Here is a 16,541-nt window from a genome sequence, read left to right on the forward strand (position 1 = left end):
CCCGGGCTCCCAGCTTCCTCTTGTACCGGTAAGGCCCAGGGACTTGGTCCAGGAGGGGCGGGGAGCTGTGACAGGAAGGGGCCTCACGCTGCCAGGTAGACAGGAAACCAGCCCTTCCCGGCCCTGGCAGTCCTCTGGGCCACCCTCAGGACCTGCCCTGTCTCCGCTGTGTGACCCAGGACGGCTGCCCACACCAACTCCTAAGAGGAGCTGTCCCCCGGGGGCGCAGAACCCCGCCCGGCTCCTTGGTAAGGTTTCCAGGCCCGCTGTGGGGAGAAGAGGACGGCCTTGCCCGGTGGGGCCCCGTAGAGCCCCTGCAGCTGGGGAGGGGCTGTGTGTTCCAGGCGGGCCCCGGCTGAGTGCAGAAAGGGCCACAGGTTGGCGCTGCGGCATGGGGAGTGGGAAGAACAGAGAGTCAGAGCAACTGGGGCCTGGGAAGGACCAGGCGTTGGGTCAGCCTGTGAAGATGTAGGGCCCCATGCGCAGCGTTCACTCCCTCTGGACCCATCGAGGGCTCTGAGGATCCGGGAAAAACGAGCAAGGATGCAAGATGTGGTGGGAGGCACAAGTGACGGGCCCATACATTAGGGGTTGCCCCCCCCCAATAAAAACCAGGCCTCACTGGGGAGAGCTTGCCGCTAGTTACTTTCTGCCATGGTCTATTGTGTCATCTGGGCTGACTTCCCACAGTGAACGCATCCGGGCCCCATCCCACGGCTCAGGCTGGTGATGAACACAGGCCACCTGGGGGACCCGCCTCTGCCTACAGATGGGAGCCACGTGGTGTGAGGTGACAGTGCCGGGCACAGGCTGTGACGTGGCGACAGGAAGGGCAGAGGGGTGGGCCGTGTGCGGGACCCTGCTCCGGGGGCCCCAGGGAGGCTGCCCTGGGAGAGTATCACGCACACATAGACCATGCCCGCACAGCTCTCTTCAGTGGCTGAGGATCCTGGGTTCAAGTCCCACTCCACTACCTTTCTTGTGAGCTCTTAGTCAAGCCACCTAAACTCTCCCTGTTACAGTGTCCCTTCTGTGACTAGGGGGCCACCGGGGCCACACTTGTTCTGGGATGGCGAGGAGCAAACGAGGTGCTGGGTGGCATGGATTCAGGCAGCCTCTGGCCCGCGACGGCTGGCAGTCTTGCTAACCACCTGTGGCCTAGGTGGGTGATGGATCCCAGGACAGTGATATCTGTCACAGCTGAGGGGCTGCACTCACTCCCCAGAGGCAGCTCCTCAGATCAAGGTTCTGCTTCTCCAAAATGGCACTCGTGCCCATTTGATCTTTCTGAGCTCCTGTGAGGAACCGGGGAGGGGACCCATGGCACCCTCGGCTACTCCGATCTTGCTTTGCCCTCTCTGTGGTTTACCTTCCCCATCTGTAAGGCAGTAAGCAATGGGCTCCTTTCTCACACGGTTGTGAGGTGGAGGGAGAGAGGGCCCCGGAGAGGTTCCCCACACAGCCTGTGACATTGGCATTGCCGCCATCCTGTCCCCTTTCTCGAGCTTGCTCTCCCAGGCTCTGTCTTCTGGGAGATGACTCGTGTGGCACCATGTTATTCCCTCCTAGGAGGGTCTTGCCAATCCTCCCTTTGCAACATCCTGGTTGTGGGTAACCTCTGGGGTGGCTTCCTGTGTGGGGGACAGTTCCTGCTTTTTCTGGAACAATTTGGCTACTCATGGTCATGTCACCGCCCATCCTTCCCCAGCTAGAGCAAAGAAAGGGTGTGGGTGCACTGCAGATGCAGGGGACACCAACACTTAGCTCTGCTCCCTTCTGCCGTGGGGACGCGAATCACAGGTTGCCATTGCCCTTCTTTGTGCCTTACTTTATCTCAGCTCTTTTAATATTCTGGGCCACGATGGAGATCATGGATCTGGTGCATTTTAAGATTCACCTTGTCCCATTTCACTATACCCAGGATGAACTTTCTGGACAGTTAGTCGCGTTGTCCTGTTCCACCTGTGGGGGTTTCTGCTGACTCCCCGCCATCAATGACACTGCCCACACCCACCCATGACCTCTCCTGTCCCAGGACATGGGGCAGTGACATCCTGTGGAGAAGAAAGAGGGCAGGCCACAGGCCTCGGGGCCTTGTTGTCCCACAGCTCAGCCCCTGCGGAGGTGGCTTACAGCACAGAGCGGTGCTTCCCGGAACTTGCCCAGCTCACAGGCTGGCAGGAGGTGGGTCCATCGGCCCTGTTGACTTTCTCATGTTTACCGGAGCGCTTCTGTTTGCTTGGCTTGGCGGAATCCTCCACTGCTGTCATTTCCCACACACATCCTTCGATGCACTCTGAAATAGGTGTCATCTCTCCCACCCTCACAGACTCTTCCAGAACACGTACTGCCTGCCAGGTTCTAAAGGAGTGAGGTGGATCGACTCATCCGGGCCCAGGTACAAATTGCCCAAGAGGGTGTTTCTCTGGCACGCCACACACACCAATAAGCTTGGGAGGCTAAAAAGAGAGCCTCCTGGGAGCAGGGGGGGGGGGGGGGGCACAGGACTCGTGGGAGACTGGGAGTTGGAAATGGGCTGAGCTCCACAAGATGAAGGGGGACACGGGCCTTTGTGGAAAAGGAACGTTCTCTGGGGCAGGAAAAAGGGATACAGGTGCAGTGGTAAGAGGCTGGCACCCACCCCTGGCTGGAGTCGCGCGCATGGCTGTCCAGGCCTTTTCAGACCTCTCAAGGTGTGAGATCGTGCAGAAGGGAGCTCCTGCTGGCTTCTTCAGTGCCAGACACAATCCCTTACTCTCCTAACCCCTTTACATCCATTTTCACCTTGACGTAAGCCCTTCGAAGGAGTGAGACCCAGAGGCCCAGTGAGTTAGCACATTGCTGACCGTGTCCGCCTGGGTCCTCACCTCCCTCCCTTCCTCCATCTTTGATGCACACACGGCTTCTGATACTGACGGTGACGGCTGACAATCCCTGAGCACGTGGCACCTGCTATATTTGACTCTGAGTGTGTGACACGGGTTCACTGTTCTCCTCACATGGTGCTTTGGTGATCAGCTGAATCAAGAAAGGCCTTTAGGGGTCAAGCAGTGAGCATGAGGCCACCACAAGGCTGATAAGAAGGGGTGGAGGGACATTCTAACCAGGCTTTGTGGCTACATTCCTAGACTGCCGGTGATCTGACTGCAGGGTTTACAGTGAGACTAAAACCCAACAAAAAAGGTTTTAAAAGAAACAAACCAAAGTCTTTGATTTGAGCTGGAAGAGAAGGCTGGAGAGAGGCCCACGCCTAGTACTACCGGAACAGTTTCTGGTGGAGGAACAGAAGGAAGGCTGAGCTGCAGTGACCAGAGGCCCCCACTGCATCGCCCTGGCCTGCCTTGCCCCCCAATCTTGGTGGTCCCTTGAGCCCCTCCCCCCCTCCCTCCTCCACCCCCGGCCAGGGCCCAGCCTCTCACCTTGACCTCCCTGCCCCACCTATTCCCAGAAAAAGCAACCTATATGTGGTTTGCTTCCAGGCACCCTCTTGGCCAATCTGTGTACACAGCTCTGCAAAGAGGACTTAGCACCTCTGCTGGGCGGCTGAGTGCCCAGGGGCCATAGAAGATCAGCACCCTGGAAGCCCCGTGTCTCTCCACACATACTCCCGCCACGGCCCTCCACGCCAGCATCGCTCCCCTGCCCTAACTTCTTAGTGCTTCATCTTCACTTAGGTGTACATGAGGTAGGGGTCCAAATCCTAATCGCGACGTCCAGTGGGTTTCTACATTGGTGCACCAGCACGCTGAGTAAGACAGGGAACACCCCGTGTCTGTACCTTCTGTACGGAGGTTTCTCCCCAAATAGTGGCTGTGCCACTTACTAAACACATACGAGATGGCTGGTCGGCCGCATGTGCTTTTTCTGTCGGGCAGCTTCACTCCGCGTGGTGCTCTTGTGGCTCACGCACGTAATGGCTGAATGCATCAAAATTCCCTCTGCTTTTTCTCAGGCCTGATGTATGTGTGGGCTCCTACATCCGGTGTTCCACCGATGGGCGGCCGGGTTGGTTCTCATTTGGGCTAGTCTGAATTAAGCTCCCAAGTCTTTGTTTGAAGGAGTATTTTCTTTTCTCTTGGGTGAAATGATAGGTATATGGCGCAGTAGTATGCTTAATTGGCAAAGGAGTGGCTCTCTCTCCCCTCTGGGCCTTCCCTCTCCTTCTCTGACTGCAGTGGAGACAGAGACATAGAACACCTCCCCGATCAGTGCCGAGACCACTGAGACCTTGGGGTTGGAAGTGAGTCGTTCTCCTGTGGACAGGATGTGGGACCCCCGACTTAACAAATGACTTAACAAATATCATATCCCTTTCCGTCAGCCTGTCAAGCTTATTTTAAAGACAGGCAGGTAGTAATTAAATCACAGTGAAATGGCTGGGAAGGAATAAACTGATTTCTCCAGAAATCAGTGACTTCCATTTTCCTGGTTGAACCTCCTCGCGGGGCCGGGTATTCGGCCATTGTAGTTTGCATTGAAATTCTTTATCTGTCCACACCGGTTTGCTAGCTGCTTCACAACAGTTCCAGAGAGCATTCCCTAACAGCCTGTTTGCATGAAAAATCTCAGAGTGGGGTTTTCAAGAGCTCAAATCACAGCAATAAGTCCTTAAATGGCTCTGAGCTTCGGTGTGGAAGAAAGGTGCTGATTGCAAATGTGTCAGAGACTATGGTGTGGCTCAGTGGGTTGGTGTGTGCAAAGTGTTTGTGAAGCACTTGACACACAGTGAGCATTCTCAGGAGACAGGGATACAGATCACTGACGAAACAAGGGTATTCATAGCCCCATTTTGCACAGGCTTAGTTTACATAATTCACTAAGTCAACTAGTGAGTAGTGGAAATGGGATTTAACTGACAGATAGTTAGATAGATGGTTGGGTGGATGGATAGATGGATGGATGGTAGATAGATTTCTGCTGTTTCTAACTGGTAGACTTAGTGATACAAGCTCATATTAGAGAAAGTCAGAGGATGTTGAAGGGCATAGAGGAGCTGTCTCAGGCTGACGAGTGTGTGACAGTCAGCTTTCCGGAGAACAGCCCCCATGCACACCCGGCCTGTGGTAAGCGCTTCCGTGGGACTCAAACTAATGAGAAATAAAGACCACAGTTAGAGTTATGCCCCAAATCATTGCTGCGCTCTGCAAGTCACAAGGCGGAAATTGAGAAGTTGAAGTAATGTGTTGCCCAGAAATCTTAGTGGTTCCGAGTTACTTCCAACTACTTCCCAAATTGTTAGAACTGGAGGAAAAGCCATTGGAATCTTCATTCTTCATATAATTTTCACAACCTACAGGCCGTTTTTCTTTTTCTTTAATTCCAGGATATTGGAAGTAATCATCTACTCCGTGAAGGACCCTCCTGAGCCCTCTATTGAGAGTATTGGAACATAAAACAAAAGGTAAAATAAATAAAATATGCCCTGCTGTGAAAGTGGCAACCCCAGGGCGGGGTGTGTAGCTCAGTGGTAGAGGATATCTTAGCATGCATGGAGTCTCGGACTTGATTCCCCAGAGCCACACACACCACAAGCTCTGCCTGGTCTCTCAGGAATCCTGCTGGTTGCCAGCCTGTCTCTGAGGTGGCTGTATCCGTTCGCATCCCACTGGAAACGGTGACCTCACTCACATTGCCTGTGTGTGCTGTTGTCAGTGTTCTGATGTCCATTCTTGTAAGTTTTCACTACTCTTTGTTGCTATGTAAACCTGAATAGGAGCTGATTTTGTAGAGCGAGTTGAAAAGCTGCCCTCTTTGAGATGGTCTGGTCCTTACAGCGCACCCTCCATGACTGAGCCAGCCTGAGGAACTTTTGGCTCCTAGAACCACCATGAAGCCACTAAGTTGATGCTGAACTGGAGACCTGATTCTTCTCTCCCCTTCCAGGGGGGTGGGACAATGAGTGGATTACCTTCACCAAGATCCATACGTGTGAGTGTGTGAGTGAGTGAGTGTGTGTGTGTGTGTGTGTGTGTGTGTGTGTGTGGTCCTAGAGCTTGAACTCAGGACCTGGGCACTGTCCCTGAGCTTTATGTTCAAGGCTAGTGCTCTACCACTTGAGCCACAACTCAACTTCCAGCTTTTTCATTTGCTTTTTGGCAGTGGAGGGCCTTGAACTCAGGGCCTGAGCACTGTTCCTGGCTTCTTTTTACTCAAGGCTAGAACTCTACCACTTGAACCACAGCACCACTTCCAGATTTTTCTATATATGTGGTGCTGAGGAATTGAACCCAGGGCTTCATGCATACGAGGAAAGCATTCTACCACTAGGCCATATTCCCAGCCCCACTTTGAGCTTTTTGCTGAGTAGTTTTGTTTTTTTTTGAGATAAGAGCCTCATGGACTTTCATTCCTGGGCTGGCTTCAAACCGTGATCCTCAGATCTCAGCCTCCTGGGTGGTAGCTAGAGTTACAGTACCTTGTGTTTTATCTGGATGTTCTAACCTTTTTAAAATTCAGTCCAAACAACTAAAGATCCCGAATAGCAAAAAACAATCCTAAACAGGAAGAACAGTGCTGGAGAAATATCAATACCAAATTTCAAACTCTATTACAAGACCACACTCAAGCCACCAGCACAACTATGTTCATCGCAGCATAGTTTACTATCGCTGAAATATGAAACCAACCCAGATGTCCCTCAGTAGATGAATGGATCAAGAAAATGTGGTACATATACACAATGGAATATCAGAAAGAACAACATTGCCCCATTCATAAAGAAATGGAAAGACTTGGAAAAACTCATACTAAGTGAAGTGAGCCAGACCCAAATAAACATAAACTCTATGGTTTCTCTCATTGGTAATAATTAGTACACATCTAGGATAGTACCAGAAGAAGATCACAATAGCTCAATAGCTGTGTACATATGAACACGTAAGATGATGCTAAGTGAAATGAACTCAAAGTTATGGAAATAAGTGGCTTATCTTTGTTATTATTTTCAACATACCATGTGAAATTATGCGTTTTTCTTTTGTCTTTCTTCTCCATGGTTTTACCCCTGATGTCACTGTAACTGATTTTGGTACCCTGCATATTGTATATACGTTTATCAGAATGAGGGAAGGGAAGAGGAGCATCAAAATGAAGAGACAAAGGCTAAAAGGCGAACCAATGCAACAGCAATACTTAGAAGACAATATACTGTAAACCAACTGTACAACTGGGGCTGGGGTGGGGAGAGGGGTAGTGGGGAGGAAAATAAGGGAGGAGGTAACAAGTTTGGTAAGAAGAAATGTACTCACTGCTTTACATATGAAACTGTAACCCCTTGGAGCATCACTTAGACAATTAATTAACTTAAAAAAAAACCCAGTCCATGCCAAGTATGTCCATGCCCTTCAGTACCCAGAAGGGGGCGCCTGCCTTCCAGGATGGGCAACATCTCCTCTCGTGGCTTCTCTCCAGGTAAGAGTTGTGTGGTAAAAGACAGCTGCGGGTTCCTGTTATCTGAGGGATTCAAGTGGCCACGAGAAGCATGCTTCCTCTTGGATATGAGGCTGGGCAGGCAGATGGCAGAGTCCGGGGCTCAATGTTGCTTCATTTAAACACTGTAGACAGACACACCGGAAGCCAAGGCACTTCCCAGCCCAGACTACTCCGGTATTACTTCATCATTTACAGATGGTCATACTACTGGCCCACAGCTGTGATGGGAACTCTGGTTTGGGAAGTTTGCAGACCTGGAGAGTTAAAGTGGGAGTTCTGTTGCCTGATTGCTCCCTGACATAGTGTATGGCTGCAGTAGTGGGACTGTCTGGCTAGAACCCTGGAAGCCGGCTCCATCCCACGTGCTCACCTTGGGAGGGAGCTTTCTTTCTCACCTGGGCCACAGCTCATGCAGGGTGGGTGTGGGGTAACCATAATCTCTTTCTGTTTTCTCCCACAGCTCCCCCTTCTTCCCTCCCTTCATCTCCCACTGGCTACTGGCTGTAGTGTTACGACCCAATATTTGGGTTCTTGAATCCCCGGTTCATGTCAAGGAGCCCTACTCAAATGAATAGGGTTTCGTGAAGGGTCTCGGCTCAGAGTCACAGCCTACAATCACCAAACTGCGTCGTCGCCCATGTTCTTTTAACACCAAGTCTCCATGCATTAGCACTGGAGCACTGCTAGAGAGACTGGGGTCTGAGTCGGAGTAGGATATGTCTGCTTCCAGATTTCTGCTCTATTATAATCTCAAGAGCATGCTAGGTTTTTGGTTTGTTTTTTTTTTTTTTTAAATACTCATTGAATCGAATCACCACTTTCTTATGCAGAAAGGTCCAGCACACAGCTAGCAACCCTTTGCTCCCTGGTGGTCATTTATGCAGTCCGATGTCAGAGGCAGGCATGCGGGACATGACTAAGTTGACACCCCATGTCCCCCAACTCGCTACAGATGCATATGTGGGGGTGCTGAGCTTCTGGCTTCTAAAGGAGGCTTCGTTGCCATGCTCCACCGTTGTGATGGGCGGGGTGATCTGGGGGTGGCTCTTGGCTCCCGTGCTCTTTCCTTGTTTGCCTTTGCTGAGTTACGATGGCATTAGCCTGACCCAGGTCCCCTCTTCCCAGCATGCCGTTCTCAACATCTCGGTGATGACCCCCGTAGGAAGGCTTCACTTGGCCGTCCGCCCAGGCCATCACTGTGAAGGAGCATACTCGTTCATTCCTCCTCGTGTCCCCTACCCAGAGGACACTCTGCAACTATCTACAAGAGGGGTGGCACTGGTGGTGGGCGCCTGAACCTGAAGGAGGTTTTCTCATCTAGCACCAGGTGAGGCGGTGATGGGGGTGAATGGCTGGAAGCAGCTCCGCATCACAAACACAGGTTCTCAGTGCTCAGAGGCCCCAATGCCGGCTTTATTAGAATCTGCACACGGATGCTCTGGCCGCCGAGGGTCCCCACCACACAGGCGGGGGCTGGCTTTTCTGTTCGGTTGGGTAGAAAAGACACCCCTAGCTCCTCATCACAGTCACCCTGCAACAGGGTTGACCACTTTCCCCAGAAAGAGTAGACTCTGGGTGGTCACCTCCCAAAGAAGCAGCAAGAAAGGCCTGTTGAACTGGGCACGCGGTGTCCACGTCACATTCAGAGGCAAGGGCTGGGAGAGGAGGCCGGAGGCCGCCCCCGCCTCCGTCCCTTTCTCATTCATGTCCATCACCACCGTGTGGGACACCTAGGAGAGAAGCCAGACAGGCTGCGGTGACGCCAGGGCTTCCATGGCAAAGGTTACGTCTTTGCTGCACTGGGGGGGATGGAACAGAACCACATCTGGGCCCGTGGGCCCTGTCGGTCTAGGACACAAGCCCAGCCCTTACCTCGTGCTCCTCTTCCACCTCTCCATTTCCTCTCCCTCCCAGGGGTAATGAGTGCGCTTGGGCAGGAGGACAATGTAGCCTGGGGGCGCTGAGTATTCCTCAGGCGGCAAACCCAGCAGCCACCTGCAGGAGCCTTTTCCGGAACCTGTGTGTCTCGGCTTCCCTAGGAGCTGCATTTGATCTCACTCTGACTCACGCCTGTTGCCTTTAAAATGACTCACCAACCTACAGCGATTGTTCTAAATGAGCTTGGTGAAGTCAGGCCGTGCAACTTCCTGGGGATAAAGGATTCTGACGCTCTGAAAGAGGTTGAAAGAGCGAGCCTTGACACCCCCTTTTCTTTCTAAAAGGCTCTGTGAAAAGGTAACTGTAGCAGCCAAGGCTCCTGTGGAAAAAAATGTCTTTAAAAAGCTGACCTAGTTTTTCTTTGTTCCTCTCCCTCCCTACACACACACACACACACACACACACACACACACACACGCACACACACACACACAGAGCAGGCATGTATGCACTCACACACAAGTGCACACACATATGCACATATGCACACACACAGAGCAGGCATGTATGCATTCACACACAAGTGCACACACATATGCACACACAGAGCAGGCATGTGTGTGCACTTACCCTCACACACATGTGCACACACACGTGTATGCACACATACACACACATGATGGCCCTGGTTAGGCACTCCACTCCCAGTTGCTCGTTTCCAAAGAGAAGAGAGAATAAAGTCCCTAGCAAACAGTCCAATGGCAATGAGCAATTCTATCCCCAAATAAGAAAGATAACCAAACCTTTGCTGCCTTCCTTCCTATAAAAGATTGAATAATAATTCAATTGTCCCCAACCATCGATTCTCTTCTTGGTAGAGGGTTATCAGTCCTTACCCATTCCACTTGACTTACATGCCCCCATTGCTGACTGTCTTGAAAGTGGGACTTGTTTTAGCCAGTCGTATGACAGTGGCCATGACAGAGGCCACAGGGGAGACGAGTTAAGAGCCTCCGTACATTTTCTCTTGCTTTCCCACCTCTCCTCTGAGAATGGTATGTTCCAAACAGCAGCTTTCCCCTTGACCTCCATCCAGGCAGGAAGAAGTCACCAGAAGCTCGCTTACAGCTGATGGTAGTGACCTATTCCTGACATGCAACATGAGAAGGATATAATTTCATGTGCTGAGATTCAGGGATGTTTGTTACTTCAGGAAAGCGGACTGATACACTTGCTGCTCACACCCCACAGCCCTCTACAACTATAATGAAAACAGAGCTCCATAGCTGCCCCAGGAGAAAGTATTGGGAACAAAAATAAACCTACCCCAATACCTGGGAAAATTCCATCTCGACAAACGATCTAGAATAAGCATCTACCCTGTGCATAGTCCTTTACTGTAGCGTGGAGGTGTCCTGGAACAAGCGGGGAGCGTGGTCTTCAGCGGCATACCGTGAGGGGAGAGAACAACCCTTGCCCTCTAGCCACACTCGTCGCCTTACCCGAGAGATGGTTTTGTTGAGCTGCCCCATGACTCCTGACAGGTCACTTCCCACACTGAACAGGTTGCTCAGGCCAATCTGGGAAAGGATCTCTTCCAGGTTATAGGTTCCAGAAATTGAAAACCTTGGCAAGTGCAAATCCAACAGACTGGAGAGAAAATCAGACACGGGGAAGGTTCCGTCTGGTTACACGTGCTGCAGGTGCTCTGTCTGCCGGGCAGCCCGTGCCATGGGAGAGACAGCAAGGGCTGCCAGCCTGGGGCGCCCACAGTCTTCCACAACAGAATATCACACTACAACACACAACCCCCCTTGATCCAAACTCCATGGCCTGTTCCGTGGCTGGATCGGAGACATCTCCGGGCACAGCCGACTGTCCCCACCAACTTAGCCACCTTCGTGGCAGGCTTTCTAGGTGGCAGAGTCCAGCTAGGTGTCGATTGACAGGGATTAACCGGGCGAACACACATGCTGTGGTGTGAAGTAAATGCCGCTTGCCCTATTCATCAGCAAGTTCTGCCAGCTCAACTCTCGAGTCTGTCTACTGAAGGGGGCTCTTGGGGGACACAATTGGAGTCAGAAGACGGGGAGGACAAGAAGGGAAATGCAAATGCAAATGTGGTGGAAGTATAGCAAGATGGGGGTGAGGTGTGTGTTAAGGAAGCCTTCTGTCCTTATCTGCACACTCTCAAGGAAGTGAAACATCGCCCGGCAACAGAGCTAGTGAAGGGCAGAGCAGCGAGCCCACCGGCCCGCGGAGCTCTTGGAGCAGGAGCGGATCAGGACCTGCTCCAGCGCAGGAGCAAACATGGCGGACGCCCTTCCACGTGGCACCCACCTGGGCCGTGAGGGTCGGCTCCACCTCCTCAGGGTCTCGGGCCGCATGGCGGCCTCCACCTGCCGCATCTTCCCAGGGTCGGGGAGGACCAGCAGCAGCAGCGCCGGGCCGCTGTACTCTATCTGGAGGACGGTGCACGCCACCTCCTGGTCGTAGAGGAACCTGTGCATCTCCCTCTGCTGCATCATGGGCACGCGGAGCGGGGGCTTCCCGTCCACGGGGAAGCTGTCCTGCTTCCGGGTCTGGTAGCCATCGAAAGGATGCTTCCACTTCGCTGAGGGCACAGAAGCCACAGGGCTGTGAGCACCCAGGCCGAGAGCAGCTCGGGAACAGCCTCGCTGGGGAGGGGGACTCCGAGACGAGGGGAAGAAGTACGTGGGTAGAGCCGGGAGGGACTGGCCAGAGCTCTCAGAGCCCACAGACTTGTTCTATTTGGGAAGCACTAACTCCTGAATAAGAGGCCACAGAAAGGATTTCCATCTGCTAAACCATCCACCTCGTGAGCCATGAAGTCTGGCTTGTCACAGAAATTAATAGGCGACATGTCTTTGTGCAACATGTCTCCCTACCAGAGACGAGGGAATAGAGTCTTTGTGAATGTGCTTCAGCCTCCCAATTTGAGGCATATTGGCAGCCTCGCTAGATAGATTCTCTTTGCCCAGACACCTCTAGACAACTGGACAAATGCTTCAGGTTCACTCGGGGCTACCATTATACTTACTTTGCACACCACTTTGAGCAAACTGTAACCTGTCTCCTCTTTCCCCCTTCACTCCCCTCAAAACCAGATGGTAAACAGAGTGATTTTTCTCCCTTCTTTCCTTCCTTCCTTCCTTCCTTCCTTCCTTCTTTCCTTCCTTCCTTCCTTCCTTCCTTCCTTCCTTCCTTCCTTCCTTCCTCCCTCCCTCACTTCCTTTCTTCCTTCCTTCCTCCCTTCCTCCCTCCTTCCCTCCCTTCCTTCCCCCTCTCTCCCTCCTTTTCTTCCTTCCTTCCTTCCTTCCTTCCTTCCTTCCTTCCTTCCTTCCTTCCTTCCTTCCTTCCTTCCTTCCTCCCTCCCTCCCTCCCTCCCCTCCCTCCCTCCCCTCCCTCCCTCCTTTCCTTCCTTCCTTCCATCCTTCCTTCCTTCCTTCCTTCCTTCCTTCCTTCCTTCCTTCCTTCCTTCCTTCCTTCCTTCCTTCCTTGTCTGTCCCTCCATCTCCTCCCTGCCCTCCCCCCCCACTCTCTCTCTCTCTCCAGGGTTTCACTATATTGTATAGTTTTGTTTAAAGTCCAGGATTCATCCCCTCGAGTAGCTGAGATTACAGGCTGTACCGTGACAATCCTTCTAAAGTTGATGTGCTGCTGTCGTGCTGTGGTTTAAGTCTACAGGGAAGTTCTTTAGGTCTGTTGATATCCTCAGCCTGGCCCCTAGGTGTGCCCATATTTCAACTCTTGACATTCTCTCTAAGCAACTTTTAGCGCGTCGTATGTCCCATCCAACTAACATCGCTTCAAGTTCTTTCTCCACGCAAGGGTGTCTCTTTCTCATAGACCTTCACCCGGCCTCAGCCCTCCTCGCTCATCTCTTCCACAGCCTCTTTGCCCGAGCTTGTCCACCTCACTCAGCGTGTCGATGCCTCCGTTACCAGGAGCCTTTCCTTTGCTCCCCAACCCCAGATGGGTGTCGTGGCACCCATAGGAACAGAGAAGAGCATCACGGCCTCCCTGAGCTGTGTCGCTGCGTTACTTATCCCCCCCAGTCCCACGGAGTCCCAGGCGGCTGGGCAGGGCCTGCCGGCGATCACTGGCCGAATCTGCCATCTGAGGCCCTCACTCACCTTTGAAGAAGAAGAAGTTCACAAGAACCAGGACGGTGTCTCGGCCGAACTCCTGGAGGCAGTCGGAGACCCGCCCATACGTCTGCTTCCTCACGAAGCCGTTGATCTGCCTCCCCGTGGTGGCGGGCTCCGTGAAGTTGGCAGAAAAGGCGACAGCCCCGTACAGCTCCTGGCTGCTGTCCAGGAAGCGCCGCTGGGGCTTGAGGGCCTTGTCGAGGAACAAGGAGTTTCCCACGTTCAGCTCCAGTTTGGGGTTGGGCAGGTCCAGGGTGCGCAGGAGGCTCTGGAAGCCTCGGTGGATGTCGGCAGCTGGGGTCTCTGTGAGGTTGAAGCCCAGGCCCTCCAGGATCTGAGTTGGGGTGTCCGCGTGGGCCCCAAGGGAAAGCAGGGCCAAGGTGCTGGAGAGGCTCACGGGGGAGAAGAGGATGTTTCCCGGGGTGCCCGCCGCCAGCTGCTTGTACAAACGCAAGGCAAAGCTGGTGATGGTGGGTGTGACTTTGAGGTAGGCAGGCAGTGGTTCCGAGGCGTCAGGCTGGGGGGTCGGGGGGTGCCCCAGATTCTTCTCCCCCTGGGCAGGGAAAGGCTGACAATGGACAGAGGCCAGGATCCCGGCTCCCAGCAACCACGGCCATGTTGGACTCATTCTCTGAAAGCAAGATGGCAAACACTCATCCACCTTCATAAATAACCTTCTTCCTCCCCGCGGGTGGGTGGTTAGGACTGTAGAAGTCTTTGTCCGAGGCTTTCATCAGAGCAGAGGCCTCTAATCTGCCCCACATGGTGATAGAACATGTAGAGTAAAAGACTCTGAGCTATGTAAAAAGCCCAGTCTCTCTTCCCTCCCTCCCTCCCTCCTCTCTCTCCTGTCTTCCTTCTCTCCTTCCCCCTCCCTTCTTGTCACCTTCCTTCTGTTTTCTTGCTTGTTTCTTCTTCTCAAGCACTCTCTCAATTGTGCATAATATCCAAAGATCTGTCTGGCTCAAGGAGCGAACTGAGCCCTGAGCATCCAACTGGGAAAAAGAAGTAAACGTCACTCCCGACCGCAGAGCCTAAGCGCAGGCCGAGGCCGCAGGTAACAGTGAAATGGACAAACAGGCATGGGGTTGCAAGTGGAGAAGAGTGCTGGGTAACGAATGTTCTGGATGCCGTGACACGTGATGCTTGGATACCCAGCCACGGCTATGGAGAACGGAAGAGGTGGGGTACTGAGGGGGTAGCTCAGCGCTAGAACACTTGGACACTTGCCTATCGTGTGTGAGTCCTTGGAGTCTAGCCTCAGCACCGGAACAAAAATAAAGAAAGAAGAAGGAAGGGAGGGAGGGAGGAGGGAGGAAAGATAGAAGAAGAAAGAGGATGATATTTTAAAATACCAGTTATTTCTTAAGCAAGACAGGAGTGTCCTCTGCTTTTCGGTATTTCGTTAGCTGGGATATGGGCAGTCATTGGCCTTAAAGACTGCGTAGAAGAGGACACCTGGGCTAACGGATCCTGAGAGGGGAGTGAGGGAGATCACCTCTGTCTCCATCCCACCTCTGCCAATCCGTCCTTCTCTGAGACAGGGTCAGTCACACTATGCAGCCCAGGCTTGTCTGGAATCCGCAGCATCCCAAGTGCTGGGATGGCAGGGGTGCACTACCACACCTGGTGCTATCCCCTGTGGCAGGCGCTCGCTCCCCTGTGTAAGGACTGAAACCTCTGTCGTCGCTGACGCAGTGAGCTGGAAACCCCATCCGCACAGGCTGAATTGTGTGTGCTCCGAGTTAATCAACTGAACTCCTAGCCTAAGGACCTGAAAATTGATCTTGCTTGAAAAGAAGGTCATTACATGTATATTTAGTTAAGACTTTTTTAAAAGTAGACCCATGTGTTAATAGAAACATAAAGAGAAAGAACAGACCACGTTTCTACAAATCAAGAAATGCCAGAGATCAAACTCAGCAGTCCTCTGAAGCCAGGGGGCCGCACTTCAGCAGATTCTTCTCCCCAGTGTTGGTGCAGATCAGCTCTGGAGTCACCTTGGTTGTGAGTCAATTGTCCCCCGACCGTGGGGGGCACTTGGTAAGGCAGCCCCTCCACACCAACGTCGAGTCCCTCACACCCACATTGATGTCACAAAGATGCGGGAGCAGAGGGGCCCCTGGCATCGGCGGTAGCGCCACCCAGCCCCCCTGCAGTCTCCTGTTTGGTGGCCCACGGGGAGCCTGCTGCCGCCCCGTGGCCTGAGTCCTCCCAGACCCTGCTGTCCTCCTGCTCCGTGCTCCACACGGTGCTCAGGCACGGTGGCCGCAGGCCCTTGTCATTATCTTGTCCTCCTGAAAACGTTAGCAGCACCCTCAGCCCTTCTTGTACCTTTCGCCCCGATCAATGACCTCCGGCTCGGTTTCAAGCTCGGCGGCAGCGGCACAGGCAGCTGCGGAAGGTTGGCTTATGGTCCCCGGGGTCGCCGAGACGCAGAGCCGACCCGGGAAGGCCCGCTGCCACGGGGATGAACGTTGTCCCCGTATCTGCTGTGTTGAAACACGCCAGCGGGGCAAAGTGCACCCGGCCCCTCGCCAAGGCCCCGTCCTCGCTCCAGGCTGGGCCAGGGATTGCTCTGCATGGGAAACGTGCGAGACCCAGAACCACTTAGAAACGGGCCCGCCCCATGGCAGCCAGCACCCTAACTCGCAGAGGGGTTTGCTTGCCGAAGAAGATGCCGACTGGTTGCTGTTATTTTTGAACCGATGTCTCCTTTTACAAAACGCAAGGGGAAATGGGTGGGCCGGTGAGGATTCTATGTCATGTCACCTACAAAGCACTGGCACAGTGAAAAAATGGACGTTTTCTTCCCCTCCTACCAAGGCCTCACGCAAGGATCATCTCACCTCCTTTTCCAGAAAGATCAAAGAAGGAAATGAAGAGCACTGCTTGTGAACAATGCTCTGTTTGTCGTTTATAGTGCTGGGGTTGGGGGGGAGGCTTGCATCGATGCTCTGTAGGCAGGTGCGGGGGAAGGGGTGGGGGTGTTTGGGGGTCACAGTGATGACCACTCCCCAGGCGATGCTCAAACATGGAAGTTCTTGAAACGCCTAGGAA

The 16,541-nt window shown here is 53.2% G+C and overlaps 1 protein-coding gene across 1 annotated transcript; it reads right to left on the minus strand.

The window, feature by feature from the left end:
- Positions 1–8,957: 8,957 nt before the first annotated feature.
- On the minus strand, positions 8,958–14,109 carry Serpina11 (serpin family A member 11). Its single transcript, XM_048362530.1, has 4 exons — positions 13,467–14,109; positions 11,650–11,923; positions 10,812–10,959; positions 8,958–9,161 (listed from the first exon to the last, which is right to left on the minus strand). Exons 1-4 carry the CDS (start codon positions 14,107–14,109, stop codon positions 8,958–8,960), a joined length of 1,269 nt encoding a protein of 422 aa, XP_048218487.1.
- Positions 14,110–16,541: the final 2,432 nt, after the last annotated feature.

Source organism: Perognathus longimembris, chromosome 14 (genome assembly GCF_023159225.1).
Source record: "Perognathus longimembris pacificus isolate PPM17 chromosome 14, ASM2315922v1, whole genome shotgun sequence".
Taxonomy (NCBI): Eukaryota; Metazoa; Chordata; class Mammalia; order Rodentia; family Heteromyidae; genus Perognathus; species Perognathus longimembris.

Bases quoted from the DNA above. Each gene is read 5' to 3' on its own strand.
- Serpina11 (XM_048362530.1), bottom strand. From the start codon at position 14,109: ATGAGTCCAACATGGCCGTGGTTGCTGGGAGCCGGGATCCTGGCCTCT. The intron at 11,924-13,466 runs GTGAGTGAGGGC...CTGTGCCCTCAG, and splicing joins GAACTTCTTCTTCTTCAAAG to CGAAGTGGAAGCATCCTTTC. The intron at 9,162-10,811 runs GTAAGGCGACGA...CTTCTCTCCTAG, and splicing joins TCAACAAAACCATCTCTCGG to GTGTCCCACACGGTGGTGAT.